The following is a 16,058-nucleotide window of genomic DNA, read 5'->3' as shown; positions in this document are numbered from 1 at the left end:
ATTTATTAAAATCATTAATTAGCTAATTGTGAAATTATGTTAAATTTTGTTTTATAACAAAACTATTTACAATTAATACAACTTTTTATTTGCATTTGATAATTAATAATAAAAAGAAGAACACTTATTAAATTAAATAAAAACAAACTCTGTGTTCGGTTTAAACTGTTCAAAATAATGCTTAATACTATTGTGTGTGAAGTTTTAGGAAATTGCATTGTAAGAAATAAAGTTATTACATGTGTTTTATTTATATATATATATATATATATATATATATACAATACTATGTTGTTATGTTATTCCTTGCTCCTACAAACTGTAATAAAGTTATTACAGTTGTAGGAGCAAGGAATAACATAGACTCATTAATGTTATTCTAGAACAAAGCAAAGAAACTTTGTGGTGCCAACTCTAAGTATGCTACAAACTTCCCTTCTTTTAGCATTCCAACTGTTCTATTTAGTATATAATGAAATCTTTTATAATTTGCTGAAAATTTTCTTGTTCTGCTTTCTATGCCAATACCACACAAATGCTTTCTGCTCCAGTTCTTCACCATAACAAACAATACCATTATAAGAATCTCTTTAATTATCATAAACTATAATTTTTAAAAATTATTTTTGTAGAATGACATAAAAGAAGAGAATTTTTATTAGCTTGCAAAGTTTTGTTAATTTTGCATAACTAATACAGCAGTAATTAATTTTAATCATTTTGTTTAATTAAATGTACTGTTGTGCATCAATGCACTTCCTTGAATCAACGAATGCTATGATATAAATGAGTACATTTATATCATAGCATTCATACTGTTTTCTGAAATTTTTGTACAAGGCAAGCTCAATAGAAAATCAGAAAAGTGCCATTAAAAATTAAGAGGGCAAACAATAGTGTAATAATTTTGACACATGAAACTTCAAAGTTAGAGATGACAACAGCTGCAACTGGGAACATGTTGCTATGCAAGAACATAAAACAACAAATTAATAAATTAGCAACACCTCTTCAGCAGTGCATGAAGAAATAGCAGTGTAGTGTGATCGGTATCTGATTTTTGCAGTTTATCAGATCAGTTCAAGCAAAGAGCATAAACATTTAATGCTATATATTCATTAGCTTAGTACTAAGCTTTAAATTTCATCTAGTTTTTGATATTGTTAAAAATGTTAAAAATCATGAAAAAAGAAAGGAAAAAAATAACTTAATTAGTTTTCAATTTATAATCAAAACATCCATTAAAGATTGATAATCTTTTTAGTTATTTACATTTTTCCTTAAAACAGAACTTTATTTTTACTCACTATATATGCATACCATCAATAATGTTTTTTAAAAAAGAGCACTGCTCATAATTATATTGCTTATAATTTCAGTGGCTTTATTTCAAATTTTAATATTTTATTCTCATTAAAGTTATTCTGGGAGGCACAGGACCTGATTTGCAATGTCTAGGAAAAGTTTTCATATGATCCACTATCTGAGATTGGCCCTAACTTTTATGCAAATTATATATTACTACATTTTAACAAATAATGAAAAAATTTGGAAAAGTTAGCTTAACAGGCTGGATATCTTAATTGAAATGTTTATTTCATGTGCACATTGAAATCTAATTTAAATCACAAAGTCATTGATGATTCATATTGTAATGTCTAATGACACAAACTGTCAAGAGATAGTACAAACTTCATATATCAGTACTAAAAATACAATAAATTATTCCTGTTTCTGCTAATTTTTCAAAGTAAATGAATTATATATTGCAGTGCATCTGAATCAATTTTATTTGTTTTTCCATTAAACATTTTAGCTAAAAACAAGAAACTGTAAATTAATGTTTAAAAACACATCATATTTCTAAACACTTTTTTGACTTACCTTTTTTATTATTTTTATATATACAACCCCATTAATCCTAACGATCCATATAATAATTAGTTCAGATACACTATGTAATATTAAAAACAAACTATAAATTATTAAAAATTTAATTTAGGAAATAGATGACTACATTGCTAAGGCACGGGACCAAGGCTATGCTACTATGCTTCAACTTGGTTCTAGGGGTTTAAGTTATGCCACTGCCGTAGTAATGCAGACAGCTCTAAAGGTAAGTATTGATTTTATTTTAGTATATGCACATTCTTAACTATAGTTTATTTTTTCTGCTTTTTAAAATATTTTATAAACATGTATTGCAAAATATAATGTTTAATAAATGTTAATTACTTTATATTGCTTAATATGCTATATATATATATATATTTATTTATTTATCTATATTTTAGTATTTTAATAAACTTCAAAAATTTGATATAAATACTGAGATCATAATTAAAATATCTTTACTCACCACTGTCTAGAGAGATACTTAGCAGTCCTGCAACAATTATTTTATCTGTACAATATCTTTTTACTTTTTTTAAGTTACGGCAACAACACTTGGGTAATCTTCCCAGGATGATGCCTTCCAGATCTTTCTAAGGGTAACTAAAACTAGTCCCTATTCAGGCATTACAGATATGGAGAATATCTGGAAAACTCCATGTGGCCAGCCCATCCTGGTAAGGTGCGAACCAATGACCAAATTCCCAGTGTTCAGGGAATAGAACTGCTTGGCCACTCATGGGCCAGTTATGCTATACAGATCGTAATGCAGAGAATACAGTAGAACATCGATTATCCGACTCGACTGGGGTTGGTCGGATAATTGAAAAGTCAGATAACCGAAAAGTATGAAAAAATCCATTATTAGTGTAGTATATTATTACATCCCATGTAATTAGTATATTAGTATATCGCTATTAACCTACTTCATGTTGAATTTTCCTTCATGTTAAGCCTATCAAATTTTTTTTTTAAATAATAATCGTCGCTATTGTATCGTTAAAAATTAGAAAATTAAGTCTCGTTTAAATACTGGCCTCCCTTCCATGGTCGAGCCAGTGTTGCCAGCTATAACACGTAAAAATAATATTAAAGTAGCCAAGACATAGCCAAATATTGTACGCCACATCACTAGCGGACATTTGAATTTGCCGACTAGAACACGGTCAGTTAACCAAGGTGATGGTTAATCAGGGGTCGGATAATCAATGCTCTACTGTACTTTTCTTTCTGAAGGTATAAAATATGACGGCAGTGAACAGTGCATTTAATGATATCCAAAACTGATTCACTCTGATGCTTCTCACTTGCAGTGTGATACTGTCTTTTAAGACTGTCAAATTTGCAACATGTCCATACTTTAAGTATCCTACAAATTCACACAGATTAAGATCTGGAGAATGAGATAGCTAGGCAGTAGGAAACACAGTAAGACAGTAGGAATTGCTGTTATCAGCAAAATATTGTTTCAGAAACTGCTGTATGCAACATCTGATATGTAGATGCATCCATCATTTCAGACTTTAATAAAGACATGAAATGGTTGTCTCAAGACATTACCACTGTTGCATTTGGAGTACAACAAAAGTTTTGAGCATCTCTTGGTATCTTTGCTATCATATAGCATGTCAAATTCATTAGGATTAGCTTCTTCCAAAAATGATTCAAGGAATAATATGGCTATGAATCCACATCAAACTGTAACTTTAGGAATCTACTGGAAATTGTGAGTGTTTTTCTGCTCTGAATACAACAATTATGGGTGTTCACTGTTTTACCGAGGTAAAAATATGCCTCATTGTTCCACAGGATCTTTCATGTCTCCATGACACATTCAATTTCATTCTGAAAAGAAAGGTCAATGAAAAAGTCAGTCAGATTTCCATGTTGGCAGCAAGGAACCAACATTCTCAGTACTTTCTACACTGTATTATAAAATAAATTCAACTGCTATGGCATTGCATGTACACTATTGGTGCCTGCAACATTATTTGTTAATTATTCAATGACTTGTAAAGTGATAAGTTTGTGTCCTCAACCATAGTGGACACAAACTTATTACTCCTAAATGTCAGTTTTCTATTGAATAAATATTCTCCTGAGAGCTTGTGAAGTCATGATTCTTGGCATACATTCTTATGACAACGAAATTCCCAAAGTGTAGCCACAGCATTGTTTTCATAAAACAGCTTCACAANATTCGAATTAAAGAATCCGGTTATAACGAAAGCTATAAAGAAATAAGCCTGAAGAAGATCCCAGGAGGGGAATCGAAAATGTTCGCCGATTTTAAAGAATTTCGCACCGGTTAATGGTTAATTGTAGGTAGTTGTTGGTTTGAAGTATATACAATCCGGTGTTGTGAGAAAGCACTAATTAGGTAATATTGTGAAAGATGAAGATGTAATACAAAAAATTATCCAAAAATTTCTTAAACTTGGAAACAAAGTTATTGTGTCATAATCTTATTGTTGTCAAACTCTGGATTTTCTGCAGTTCTTCACTATATATTTTGAATGTCGATCTCTCTAGTTTAACAGCTGAACTTCATGACTATTTATTTAAATTGTTATGATAGTTTCTATCTAGCAATATTTTGTTTAAATATTCAGCAATCTTTCAGCAATTAAATGTTCTAAACTTTGAATTTTTTTAATAAGAATTGTTCAAGGTAGTTCAGTAAATATAATTTGAGACATGTAATTGAAAATATAATATGTAAATATACAATAATATATTTTCTTTTATAAATTAGTTTTTTCAGAAGTTTCATTTTAAAAATAATTTTATGATTTCTCTTATTACTTTTATGAACCTGGAACTTTTACATGTAGGAATAGTAATTTTTCCTGTTTCTTATTCTCATTAATCAAAATGGTGCCCACCATTATCAAATGGACAAAACCACTGTACACTGGTAGTTAGTTGCAGGGTCATGTCTCACCAACTTCCAGGAGGCATTTGTTTGGCAGATTACCCACATATTTTGTTCCTTTATCCTATCAATCCATTAACCAAGATACTGTTATTTGTTTTTATTTTTATCAACTAACAATTTATATGTTATGTCTATGTTAAAAATATTTAATTGCTGAAAAATAAAAACAATTATTTATAGTAATGCTTAAAGTATTTACAAATATCCTATAGATTATCCTAAGATTTTATGTACTTTATATTTTATTCAATATTACTACTAATAAATGCTGTGATTATCAAAATTATTTTAAAATATTATATTAAAGTTCTTTACTGTTTTTAATGACTTAATTATTTTCTTATATAAAAAATAACATTTATAATATAAAGTAATTATTTTATTTTTAGGTGATATGAAAAATGAAAATGCAATTTTACATTGGTTAACAAGTCCTGAGAGTCTAGATTTGAATGATGTCATTGAAAAGGCAAATAAAAAAATGTTTGAACGAATACTTTCTAAAGCAACTTATCTTGCAACTTTATTCTGTAAGTATAATTATTATATAATAATATGTTAAAAATCAAGAGATATTCAAAATATAGAAAATGATCTATATCTTGACTGTCTACATATTTTATTAATTGTTGCTTAGTTTACAATATCTTCAACAAATATCAGACTATAAGTTAATTTAATATACAGTGTTCAGTACATTTTCTAAAGATTAGTGGAACTATTAATCAGTAATTTTTTGTTTATTTATTTATCTGAGGATTTATTAATGGACATAATATATACATATCATAGACATCGTTTTATTATTTTAACAATTTACTGAATTAATCTAAAATAGAAACAATAAAAATATAATATAGTAAATCTTCATTACTGTTCAAAGGGTAGTAATAATTAGATGATATAAATAGAAAATACATCTCTAGCTAGAATGTGCAGTATCTTATGAGAACTTGTTTGCTTAACATGAAATTTAATAAATACAGGATGGTCCTAAAATCCATGTGCAATTTTATACTTCAGTAACTAAATTATTCACAGATGTTAAAACTGTAGTATGTATAATATTTGAGTTTTATTTTAAAAAAATTTTTATATGTACAATTTTTGTGAAAATTACAAATGTAAAATACTTTTACATCCACAAGTTTTTTAAATATTTCTCAATATTGAATGAATTTATTTTATTTACAAATCTCATTAATGCTGACAGTTGAAGAGAAACTGTATGCTGTATGTTAACTTGTAGAATTAATAAGGGAGCCTCCATTATATGGTGCATGTTGGAGACAAGCAAAATGAGTGATATATTAGATGGTGCAATATAACTAAAGTATCCATTCACCTGTTTTGTTTATTTTCAATCTCCTTGCTTTTTAGGGGGTTGCATTTCATACAATGGTATTTTAAAGATTGAGGATTGGAATATTGTAATATTTCCTTTGCCAGTAGAAATTCAATGGCATGTAATTTTTTTAAAATTATTGACTAAAGTGTTTTTATATTTGGAAGACTAAAAACAGCATGATATATCCAAATGAGCAATATAATAACTTTTAAAAGAACTGAAGAGGGACTACTGTAATAAGAAGTATTCTTTTAAAAGAAGTATTCTGTTCATTGTGGCATGCTTAATATAATTTGGTTTTAATTATGCAAATGAAAGCATACAGTTTACTTTTGCTTTGATTGTCACAATTTAGGGTCACTAATGGGATCTATATATAAAATAAATTAGTTTCGGTGATAAAATTATTATGTAAAATAACTTTAAAAGTAAAGCTCTCAAATATTATTTACTGCATAGTTGAACATTTGCATATAATTTAGTTATTGAAGTGTGACAAAATGAAACACAGACTGTAGGACCATCCTGTATATAGCTCATACTAATTTATTTATATATAACAAATACCTTAATGTCATTAATAAATCATCCAAAATCCAAATTATAAAATATGTGGTAGCAAGTGTATTTGTTAACATGAATATTCATTTTTTTCCACTACCTTGAAAATAATCTGTTTACTAAATACTTTTTTATTAGAGTTACACATAATCAACTTGTTTGCATCTGATTATACAGATTTGTAGATACAAGGTTAATTTAAAATACCTTTGACTTACTTTTATCAATGATATAAATAATGAAAATAATAATGAGAAAACTGAAAAATAAAATGTTTTTATTTTATCAGTTTTCTTTTCACAAGCAGAAGCTGTTTAATTATCCTTTGAAATGAATATACTGTATAATATTATCTTAAAAATACATTGTATTTAACACCATTTGATTTATATGGTTTTCAACTTGTGTGGATCATGATTTAATCTTTCAAGTCAAAGGTTTACTTTTATCATTTTATCTTTTCACAAAATTAGATTAATTTTACTAAATATCCTCTAATTGATATTATTATTGAAATGAATTTTGGACAATTTCAAATGACCAAATGATAATAATTGATATCATTACATGATATTGTAGACACATTCATCCAACCATCAGCCAAATTAATCAGGGAGAAGTTATGCTATAAATATTAATTAGAAATTATATGATTAGAACAAGTAAAGGTAGATGTTAGGGGCCATCTTTTAACAAAAGTAGTAACTATAATTTAATTTTAAATTTAGAATAGTCTGAAAGAAAACATTGGCCCAGAGCTGGAGTCAAACCTGCAACCTCTACTTACTGTACAGTGTGCCGACCAGTTACACCACCCAAACCTCCGAGCAATTCTTTCCTTTCAGACACAGTTAAACTTTAGATATAACCAAAAGATGGTGCCTAACGTGTGCTTGTACTTGTTTTAATCATGTAATTTTTAATTAATATTTGTAGCATAATTTCTGCCTGATTAATTTGACTGATAATTGGATGATTATTAATATATCAGGTTCTTGGGATATTTAGATATCATAGACATACTCAGAATTTTAAAATGTGTAAACATTTTGAATTAATTTGATTTTAAAATCACTTTTATTATTTTATACAAGTTAAGAAATAGTAAATCATTTACAATTGTTCTGTTTAAAATTATTTCCTGCTAATTGACATTATTCATAACATTTTCATTAACAAATGATTTGAAATGATATTTTTAGTAAAGAAATTACTAAATGTTGTGAAATGAAGATGAATAATATAAATTTTTACTTATTTCATTTTTCCTTAAAAATATTATTATATAAAATAAAGATTAAGTAAATATAAAGTTTAATTCTTTTTACCTCTGTCTTTACTCATCAATTTCTGTTTGTATCCTTGTCTACTAGGACCTTGTTTATTTATAGGACTTTTTACACTGGTGTAGTTTCCAATTAGCAAATAGAGGAAATCTAAGTCAAAACAATATATCTTTATTTTCACCTGTACACTCTGTTTTTGTTTCGGACCTGAAGGCCCTCTTCAGCAGGTTCACAATAATATTCTATAACAAAGTTTTAAAAAACAACTATATTGTACCCAACAATGATATTTAAAATGTATAAAATTACCTACAGGTTCTTTATTGTCTATTATTAATACACCAATACAGACATAAAGTATTCATAAAAGAGTTCTTAACATAATGTTTTTTTTAAAAATATGTTTGTATAAAAGGATAAAATCTGTTTTATGTTTAAAGTTTTTCTTAAAATTGTTTTACTCACTTATCTAGCATGGTTATTTTTTCTCTATAGGATGTACTTCCTTTTTCTATAATATTTTCCTATTTTACTTCCTCTTTAAATATCTTTTTACACGTTACTCCTTCTATAAATAATGCTATTCCATGATTAGTGAATTCTTCTTTCTAAATTATTATTAATTCTATTACCTTGTTTTTTATATAAATATGTTTGAATAATTGTCTTTTAAATCCATTTCCTTCTTCTTTAGATAGCACAAAAAGCTGCAAGCAGTGCAATAAAGTATTAGAAAGATTAGAAAAAATTGATGATGAAGCTGATGCTGCTGGAATTAAATTTCTTAAGATAGATGATGCACATCTTGCAAAAAAATTTGGAGTAAATAATTTGCCTGGATTATTATTATTTAAAAAAGGAGAAAAACAACCTAGTGTGTTCACAGGTAATAAATAAGTAAATAAATTTCTTTATAATATTTTTTGTCTTGTCATAAATTTGAATAATTAGATTTTAGAAAAATAATTTAAATATTAAATATCCAATAAGTTTTTCTCTGAATGTCAGACTTTTATGGTTGAAAGCAGTTGTTTGATGAAAAGGGATGTATGCACTGTATACTGATATAATTATTTCTAGATTATGTAATGGAATTTTTTCAGCCATCTAATGGTTTTTCTTAGCATTGAATAATAAGAAAGCATTTGATCTGATTGATCTATGCCAGACATTCTATTATTATAATCTCTAATCATGTTTAGTCTTATCTGAATTAACTCACTAATTGAGTTATCTAGTTAGTCTATTTTAAGAATTTCTGAGCCACCATAAAATAGGTATTTTTGGTAAAAATAGGTTTTTATTATAGGTTTGGCTACAGAATAAATGTAATAAATTGATTATTACATATAACGCCTACTTAACCCTTGCATTATATTGCAATCAGCAATTTTTTTGCATTATATGCAATCAGCAAGTCTCCAACATTACTTTTGGTTACCCAACATTATCAAAAATGATGTCAAGGAGGTCTCTCATAATTGCCTCAAGAAGTAGGCATGACATCATGGATGTTTGTAATCTATGCATGATGTAATTACATGGCAGTCTGCAAGTTGCTATGACCTTAAATGCTTGTTTTTAACATGTTAGATAGCCTAGGACCCTATGGCCTTCTATAATTTAAATGATTTCACAGCTTTATTCTAAGCACAAAAAATACAGAAAAATCATTTTCTAGTCCTGGGAAACATCTCAGCCCTCACAGGTCATTTATTTCTAGCTGAATTAATTTCACATCCCATGCTGTCACAAAGATTGAAAGGTTCCCTATGAGATCCTGGTTAAGGACATTGTTCTGTAAATGAAACAATATCTTGTAAAGTAAACAATGCTTGATGTTGAAATTTTTAGCATATGAGAGAAGACACATTAGAGGATTTTTCAGAATTGTCAAATTTGAAGAATGGCAATTATGTGCAATATAATTATGCATGTAAATCAGCAGAAAATTGCCATCTTTTGAATGTGATAATGTAAAAACACCTGCATATGATGACAGATTAAGAATGGCATTGGAGAGTAATTCACCAAAAGACATATGTGACAGTCAACATATTAATTGAACATACTTATAAAATCATTGTCATTTTCCTTTTATTTAATTACTATTTAGAAGCTATATCAAGATGTGTTGAGTATACACAAAAGCAAAAAAATGAGAAGCTTAGTGCAGATAAGTGTTTCAACAAAATATCAATAATAAATCCATTATTTATCCATAGAAATATAATACAGAATAATTGAAACAGGGTCATTAAAACTCATAAAAATGTTTTCTTGTCTGGCACCATAGTTTATTTTTGTTTTATTTTTGATGTTAACTATGTTATTTACATCTATTTGTTAGGAATATGCTCATTCTAGCACTACAGGCAAGAGTGTGTTTTAAGAATGTAGGTGATGTCTAGTGACAGATTGCCAACTATGATATTAACCCATATACAGCAGTTAATATGCTCAACATCTGATTATTCTATATTTAATGTATCTCTGTCATTTTGAAATATTTTTAGATTTGATATAATTTAATTTAATTATAACATAAACAACAAATTATTAAATTATCCCAATCAGTAAATAAGTGATAAATTTAGAGAAAGGTAAAATTACTGACAAAAACTCATTTGGATTTAAAATATAGAAGAAACTTGATATAAAGATCTTCATATTCTATTGTTTATAAAAGAGGATTTAGCCTTAAAGTTCTTTTACATATCATGAAGTTGTGCTTTGTTTTTTCTTTGTTCATATTGAATTTATTTTAAAATTATCATTCTGCATATTATTGTGAATTTTAACAATAACAAAAATATTTGGTTTCTAAAGAAACTTATTAATTATTTCTAAGTTTAACTTTTAACATTAGAAGTTTTTATTGGGGCATATATTTAATTTTGCCAGTTCATTATTTTATCTTTATTCTCATAGAATTTTTCCTTTATAAATTCTTTTGATCTATTAATTTTCATATTTAACAATATGATGAAGCTTGTACATTGTAATCAGAAGAACATAAGAAATTTATACAAATACAGCATTATAAATTGACTAAGCTGAATAAATAATTAAAAGTACTTTCACTACTTTTGTAATCAAAAAAGCATTAATCTATTCCTCCAAATTTTTAAGCCCACCTGGAATAGTCTTTACAGTCTATTTTAAATTTTTAAGTAAGTACATGTATTTTTGTTGACAATAAACTTTATGGCAGCTTTGTGCTGTCTTTTACTATCTTTATTGATTTCTAACAAACTAAAATTTTTAAATAAACGAACATGATTAATCACAGCCTCAAACAATAAGAAAAATATGATTTTATTGGATAATGGCATAAAGTATGGCATAGTTAGCAACTGGATTTTTGAAAGCTTTTAAATATCGTCTAACCTAGCTTTACTCTACCTCATTGTAGGCTGCAAAAAAATGCATAAAATCTGTCTAATGTTTTAATGTATGTGCATTTCCTTAAATGCAGATAAATTTACAATGATATTTGGGAGACATGAGTATTAACAAAGCGCAGGTGCAATAGTAATTATTGAAATTAATTATTGTTGCTATAAAGTATAGGAACTGTTCTACTTTCAGCACCGGGGTGAAATCATTGTTACACTATCTGGAACCTGTGACCAGTGCTCGACACATTTGTCAAGCTATATACAATATATATGCGTCAAGCACCAGTCACAGGTTCCAGATAGTGTAATGTATTGTTGCTATGTCAGCATTCAAGAAAATAAATAAATAAAACAAAAAATAAGGGTGCACTGAGGAGTGAAAGTCTTTATTTAGTAAGTAATTAATTAATTCATTTGAAGAGTGTCAAAGGAAAAGCAGTCTTTTTGTGTAAGTCTGTAGATTACATTGTTTCATTTCAACTTACACAATGCCAAATGTTCCTCAGTGTTATGTGCAAATAGGTTAAGTTTAACTCTACACTGACTAGTAGAGGGTAGGAGTTGTCATCAGTGTCGGACCAAAGTATGACCAAATGTATGGCTGCACAATGGGCACAAAATTTACACTATTTATACATTGATTAGCAAGCTCAGGGCATCCAAAACTTCTTGCACAGAGTGCAAATAAGACTATAGTTGATACTGATTGACTGGTTGTTATTGATTGCTATGTTTTGCATTTGGAAAACATACATTTGTTAAAGATATGTTTTAGAATTGTTTTTAGTTTTTTATAATTAGATATGATATGATTTCTCTATACTTAGGCATTATTAGCTGCTGATACATTATAAATTACTCTGAAGTTTATGAAAATATTGATCTAACTAAATCAAATTTCTACTATAATGAGTTATAATTAAAATGCTCATTAGTAAAATGAAAAACTAAATGTTTTTAATTTATAATCTTAAAATCATAACAGATTTTATATTAATTGTTATATTATTTATCTGAGATGTTATATTAATTGAATCTTTCTATTTAATATTGAAATAAACAGGAGATTTGAAAGAGGAAGAGAAAGTGTTAGACTGGCTAGTTTCACAAAAAGATCCCCGCAGTGAAAGAATTGAAGAATTTGAAGGAGATGCTTTGAAAGCATTAATAGAAAATTCAGAATCTGTTGCAATATATTTCTGTAAGCAGTTCTTTATTTTAAAAAGCCAATTAATCCATTTTTATTTTCAATTTAGAATAAGTATTAAAATATTCTATTTACATTTATTTGATTAATTAATAATTTTTATCTCATTAGAAAAATTTATATAAATTAACTTTTAAATCTTGAATATATGTAAATTTACAAACCACAGTAGTTACAGTATTCTTCTAAACAAAACTCCCATTAAAATCTGACAAGTGAAAACATTTTTGTCTAAGATGGGATTTGAACCCATGATTAAAGTACTAGAAATAATGCATTAATACACACTTTTGCTAATTATATGACAACATAGTTTAATTTGTAAATTTAATATAAAGGCTTTAGAGATTAAAATAATATAAATGATCAATTACTTTATTTATTTGATATAAGAATAGGCTATGAAAAATTATTTGCTCGTATATTTTGATAAATTGATATATCATTGAAAATCAATTAAAAACTTTATTATTATATATATTACATTATCATTGTTACTTCAGTCTGTTTGATACATTTATATAATATTCATAAAAAATCATACATTGAATTTTATGAATTTTTGTTTTGAAAGTTCATAAGTAAAAATTATTGAGACAGTTTATAATAAAATCATTATAAATATATTATTATTGATTCAAAGAACTTGCAGAAAAGTTTGATTATTAAAAGTATTTTTTAATTGAAATGTATAAAATTATAGGATCCACAGTTACAGGATTTTAGCTTAAATTGCTTTCATTCAGTTCAGAAACTCAGGAATTCTTACAATGTAAAATATTGTTTTTGTATATAGCAATTTAAAATAATGCAGTAAATTTCTGATTTGTACCATCCGATTTCCGGATTTGTGGTCTGTCAGAAGGAACACTTTATGACTCATTTAACTTGGATCAAATCCATTTATTATACAACTATTTACAATATATACAGCAATACTTCTTGATTGCTACCAACAACATAGTCTAAAATCTTGCTTTTCTGTCTTGTTCACTCAGTCAAGTTGCCTTTTATCCAACTTCGAGATCCAAGGCTGTCCAATTTGGAGCTGGGTCAGTAACTTTCCTTCGGGTCTGCCTCAGTTGGCATACCTGTCTCAACTTGTTCAGGATGACTCATGCTAACTGACCCTATGATTTCAGTTCAAAAATTTTCACCCAAACTGAATCAGATAGATGATTGGCATGACACTGTTGTTATTAGGAAAAGTATGATGTACAGGGCAAGACACTACTAATTTGAGGTGGAGAGCATATATTTTAAATTAAGTTAATTAAAAATATGATTAAAAATTGCAGCCCAGCATTGTGATGATGTCACAATAATTTTGTTTGTTCACTATGAATTTTATATATAACTATTTTCTTTAAAATATCATCATCAATCACCAATGGTCTGCCAGAACATAGTTTATCAATTAAATTGAAATCAAAGTTGGCATATGTAATTTATTCCTAACCACATCACAAATACTTTCAAAAAATTTGTTGCAATTACACCTTTTTTTTAAACTTAAAGTGGAATAAATCAAAAACACTTTATCAAAAGCCAGTATTTCTATCATAAAGTGGTTCATTCTGCATTGTTGAATTTTATTAGATGATGCATATTGGACAGTAAATCATGTATTAGCAATAATTATTGTATAAATTTATCAGGCATAATACCTAATTTAAACTCTAATCCTAACTTCAAAAATGAAATTACTTTCTCATCAACTTAATATATCATACAAACACATATTACTATAATATAGTAAAAGTTCACTTAGTGAGTTTAACTGCTTTATTTTATCTTAAAAAATAATAATATGAAATATAGGTTATATAGTTTTCTGAACTGATATTTGCAAGTAAATATAATAATTATAATTAAGTGAATACTTTGAAACAAAATTCCAATAACTAATAGTTACAGAAATCATGCAAATCTTCATTAAGAAGCTCTAATTTTACTTAGTTTTAATCATATTAAAGTTCATTGAATATATAATAAATGAAATTTAATATACAATTAATTACTTGTATTTTGTTCTTTAGGATAATTTGCCACAGAATTTAATAGTTAGCTGTGAGAATTTGTGTGTGTGTGTGTGTTTATATATACAAATTTTGAATTCATAAGTGTTTTTACTAATATTAATTATTTCATAGAATTATGGAATATAAATACTGAAAATGATATAACTAAACATTGCCATTATTTTATTAATTAAGAAAAATAGTGAAGAAAGATATTTTTCCATAAAAATAAGAAAAGTAGTGAAATTGATTTTTCAACAAGATTTTCAATTATAATTTGGTATCAGAATTTTCAATAGAATGATTAAAATTTATAGACTCATTTTGAAAATTCCAATTTTATAATTTAATTTTTAAAAATAAAAGATTAATGCAGTTTTTATGCAATTCTTACTAATCAATTTAAACTAAAAAAAAAATATTCTATATAAAATATAGAAGAAAATTTTTTTTAGTTTATTTTTGTGCATATTATTTTATTAATAATTAATTTACTTTTATTTTTATTTCTTAATTTAATAGCTTGATGTTAAGGTTTCAAATGATTTTTTCAAGTCAAATTAATCTTTTTATTGCTGTTAATCTTTGCAATTAATGATAGAAAAATAAAAAGTTTATTTCTATTTATTTATTTATTTATTTATAGATAAAATTACTCCTAAAATTTATGTATTTATTGATTATTTTACTTTTATTTTAAATGTTTTCTTTTATTTTTAATACTTTCAGAAACATTATTATTATTTTTTTTTGAATAAAGCTTCCTCTAATATTTAATAATAATAATATCAATAATGCATAATATAATTTAAATGATATATTCTATAACAAATTGTATAACATTTATTTTTTTAAACTTTATAAAGCTTTTCAATATTTAATTATTTTTTAACTCTTTAAAAAGAATAACAGAAATCAAACCAATTACATTTTTGCTTTCACTACATTTAAAACAATTTTTTAACAACTCACACTTTCTAAAGATTTGTTATTACATTAGTCCTTTTGTAAATAATATCAATTCCTATCACAATAAAACTGAATTTAAATATCAACAAGAAAAAGTTAATGAATATTCTTCTTCTTCTTCTTCTTCTTGCAAGATGATAAAGCGAAATGCTCACCCTGCGAAGGAAGTGTGGGTAGGTGATTCATAGATTTAGACATATTTTTAAACAAAATCTATTTGCTATAAATTGATCTTTATTCTCACCATTTTATACATTTTGTTTTATTAAAGCAATTCACTTTTTCACAGAAAACATTTTTGAGTTTATATTATACAAATATATTGAATTTTTCTATGTATTTGTTTTTGTTTTTCACAATTACCACAATTAAGATTTCTTCTTTTGTTGATATTTTGAAAATTAATTATGGCAACATGTTTTAATTAATTCAGT

At 26.3% G+C, this 16,058-nt stretch overlaps 1 protein-coding gene across 1 annotated transcript in view; it reads left to right on the top strand.

Annotated features, from left to right (window-relative positions):
* The window catches only part of LOC111614584, a gene marked incomplete at its 3' end in the record, with an annotated part of 119,178 nt that extends 103,381 nt beyond the window's left edge, over positions 1-15,797 (top strand). The window contains exons 22-26 of the mRNA XM_023355955.1: positions 2,003-2,116; positions 5,226-5,361; positions 8,721-8,912; positions 12,491-12,628; positions 15,759-15,797. Coding sequence (XP_023211723.1) covers positions 2,003-2,116; positions 5,226-5,361; positions 8,721-8,912; positions 12,491-12,628; positions 15,759-15,797 — 619 coding nt within the window. The remainder of the gene's footprint in view (positions 1-2,002; positions 2,117-5,225; positions 5,362-8,720; positions 8,913-12,490; positions 12,629-15,758) is intronic.
* Between the last annotated feature and the right edge of the window lie 261 nt (positions 15,798-16,058).

This window comes from Centruroides sculpturatus, unplaced genomic scaffold, assembly GCF_000671375.1.
Source record: "Centruroides sculpturatus isolate CEXI.00-Female unplaced genomic scaffold, Cexi_2.0 scaffold1793, whole genome shotgun sequence".
NCBI classification, from domain to species: Eukaryota; Metazoa; Arthropoda; class Arachnida; order Scorpiones; family Buthidae; genus Centruroides; species Centruroides sculpturatus.
Note: the sequence above shows the minus strand (reverse complement) of the source record. Positions and strands in the feature narration are given on the sequence as shown.